This window comes from Cebus imitator, unplaced genomic scaffold (assembly GCF_001604975.1).
Source record: "Cebus imitator isolate Cc_AM_T3 unplaced genomic scaffold, Cebus_imitator-1.0 Scaffold219, whole genome shotgun sequence".
NCBI classification, from domain to species: Eukaryota; Metazoa; Chordata; class Mammalia; order Primates; family Cebidae; genus Cebus; species Cebus imitator.
In genome coordinates this window covers 1,952,676-1,954,344 of record NW_016107534.1, presented here as the reverse complement: position 1 = coordinate 1,954,344, position 1,669 = coordinate 1,952,676, and the positions used below count along the sequence as shown (strand labels likewise).

General features: G+C 53.1%; 1 protein-coding gene across 2 annotated transcripts in view; it reads left to right on the top strand.

Moving 5' to 3' along the window:
* Positions 1 to 403: 403 nt before the first annotated feature.
* The window catches only part of PAX4 (paired box 4), a 5,803-nt gene continuing 4,537 nt past the window's right edge, over positions 404 to 1,669 (top strand). For both annotated transcript variants that reach the window (XM_017549486.2, XM_017549485.2), the window contains exons 1-3: positions 404 to 495; positions 879 to 1,009; positions 1,315 to 1,530. In XM_017549486.2, the coding sequence (XP_017404975.2) occupies positions 483 to 495; positions 879 to 1,009; positions 1,315 to 1,530 (360 nt within the window). In that variant the 5' untranslated portion in view covers positions 404 to 482. The remainder of the gene's footprint in view (positions 496 to 878; positions 1,010 to 1,314; positions 1,531 to 1,669) is intronic.

The following is a 1,669-nucleotide window of genomic DNA, read 5'->3' as shown; positions in this document are numbered from 1 at the left end:
GTGTGTCATCTAGGACTGAGAAGGCTTAGGAGCAGTTGGAGACAACAGCTGCCCATTTGAAAAAGGGAAAGCTTGAGCATTTGAAAGCATCATCGCTTTCTACCACCCCAACCTTTTGTAATGAATGTGTGGGAAATGAGAATCCTTCCAATCCTCCCAGCCCTTGTTAGGACTTCAAGAAAGATCCAGTCTCCAGCCAACCTGCAGTGTTTTAGTTTTTATCACATAAAGGTTTAAATAAAAGAAATTCAAATTTTCTAATTTTAGCCAACCCACAGGCAAATTTTAGAAACCTGATCTCTATCACAAGACGCTACCTCCCAAGACCATTTCAAGTGAAAGACCTCACCCAAGTAACCCCCAACCCGCCCCGTTATTGCAGACTTGGGTCCCAAGCTGGAAAAGGAGCTCCTAGAAGGAACTTCCCTTGCCAGGCTTCCCAGTGGTGGCTCATCCTTCTGTGAGGAGCGTCAGCCTGGAGCATGCAGCAGGACGGTGAGGAGCCTGGGGGAAGTGGGAAGACAGGGAGGACAACAGAGACAGGGGAATCCTCAGGGCTTTGTTTCCATCAGCCGTTTCATCTGCCATTGGTCGGTGTTCTAGGGAAGCTTTTTCCAGTCCCTCCCTTCCTGCCCTGTCCTGCTTTCCTTAGATCAGGAGAGTCTGCGGGTACAGGCAAGGAACAAAGACTCACCTGTGAGCCAGCTCCCTAAGAAAGTAACTTGCGTTGATTGCCTGGGGGCAGCAAGAACGCGGTCTCCCAGGAGAAGATGTTCTCTGTGGTGGGAAGCCAAGCTGGAGGGGCCTGAGTAATCCTTTCCACAGCGGGGCAGGGCAGTCGGAGAGGTGGTGTGTGGATACCTCTGTCTCACGCCCAGGGATCAGTAGCATGAACCAGCTCGGGGGGCTCTTTGTGAATGGCCGGCCCCTGCCTCTGGATACCCGGCAGCAGATTGTGCGGCTGGCAGTCAGTGGAATGCGACCCTGTGACATCTCACGGAGCCTGAAGGTAATGAGCCAGCACCTTCACACAGTGATAGGGACAGGAAGCAGAGAGAAGGGGCTCCTCTGAAAGCAAGAGCCTGGTGCTGTTGCAGGTTTGGAGGGCTTTTGGGACTTGGGTCACTTCCTGGGAGACCCTCTTGGAGGTTGAAAAGGGGAGCTTCGGGCCCTCAAAGGTGAGGCTGGACTCCCAACTTCATGGTCTGGTCCAGTAAGTCTTGGCTTTGTCTTGTAGCCTCCTCTTGTCCCAGGGACTCTCTCCCTCCTTCTGCCCATTATGCCTCACCTGTCCCTGCTTCTCATCTGCCTCAGGTATCTAACGGCTGTGTGAGCAAGATCCTAGGGCGTTACTACCGCACAGGTGTCTTGGAGCCCAAGGGCATTGGGGGAAGCAAGCCACGGCTGGCTACACCCCCAGTGGTGGCTCGAATTGCCCAGCTGAAGGGTGAGTGTCCGGCCCTCTTTGCCTGGGAGATCCAACGCCAGCTTTGTGCTGAAGGTCTTTGTACCCAGGACAAGACTCCCAGTGTAAGTATGCTTCCCTCCCCACATTGGGGCTGGAAAACAGGCTTTCTGGGGAGACAGAGAGCATTTCTTTTGTTTTTTTTTTTTTGTTTTTTTGAGACAGAGCTTCGCTCTTGTTACCCAGGCTGGAGTGCAATGGCGC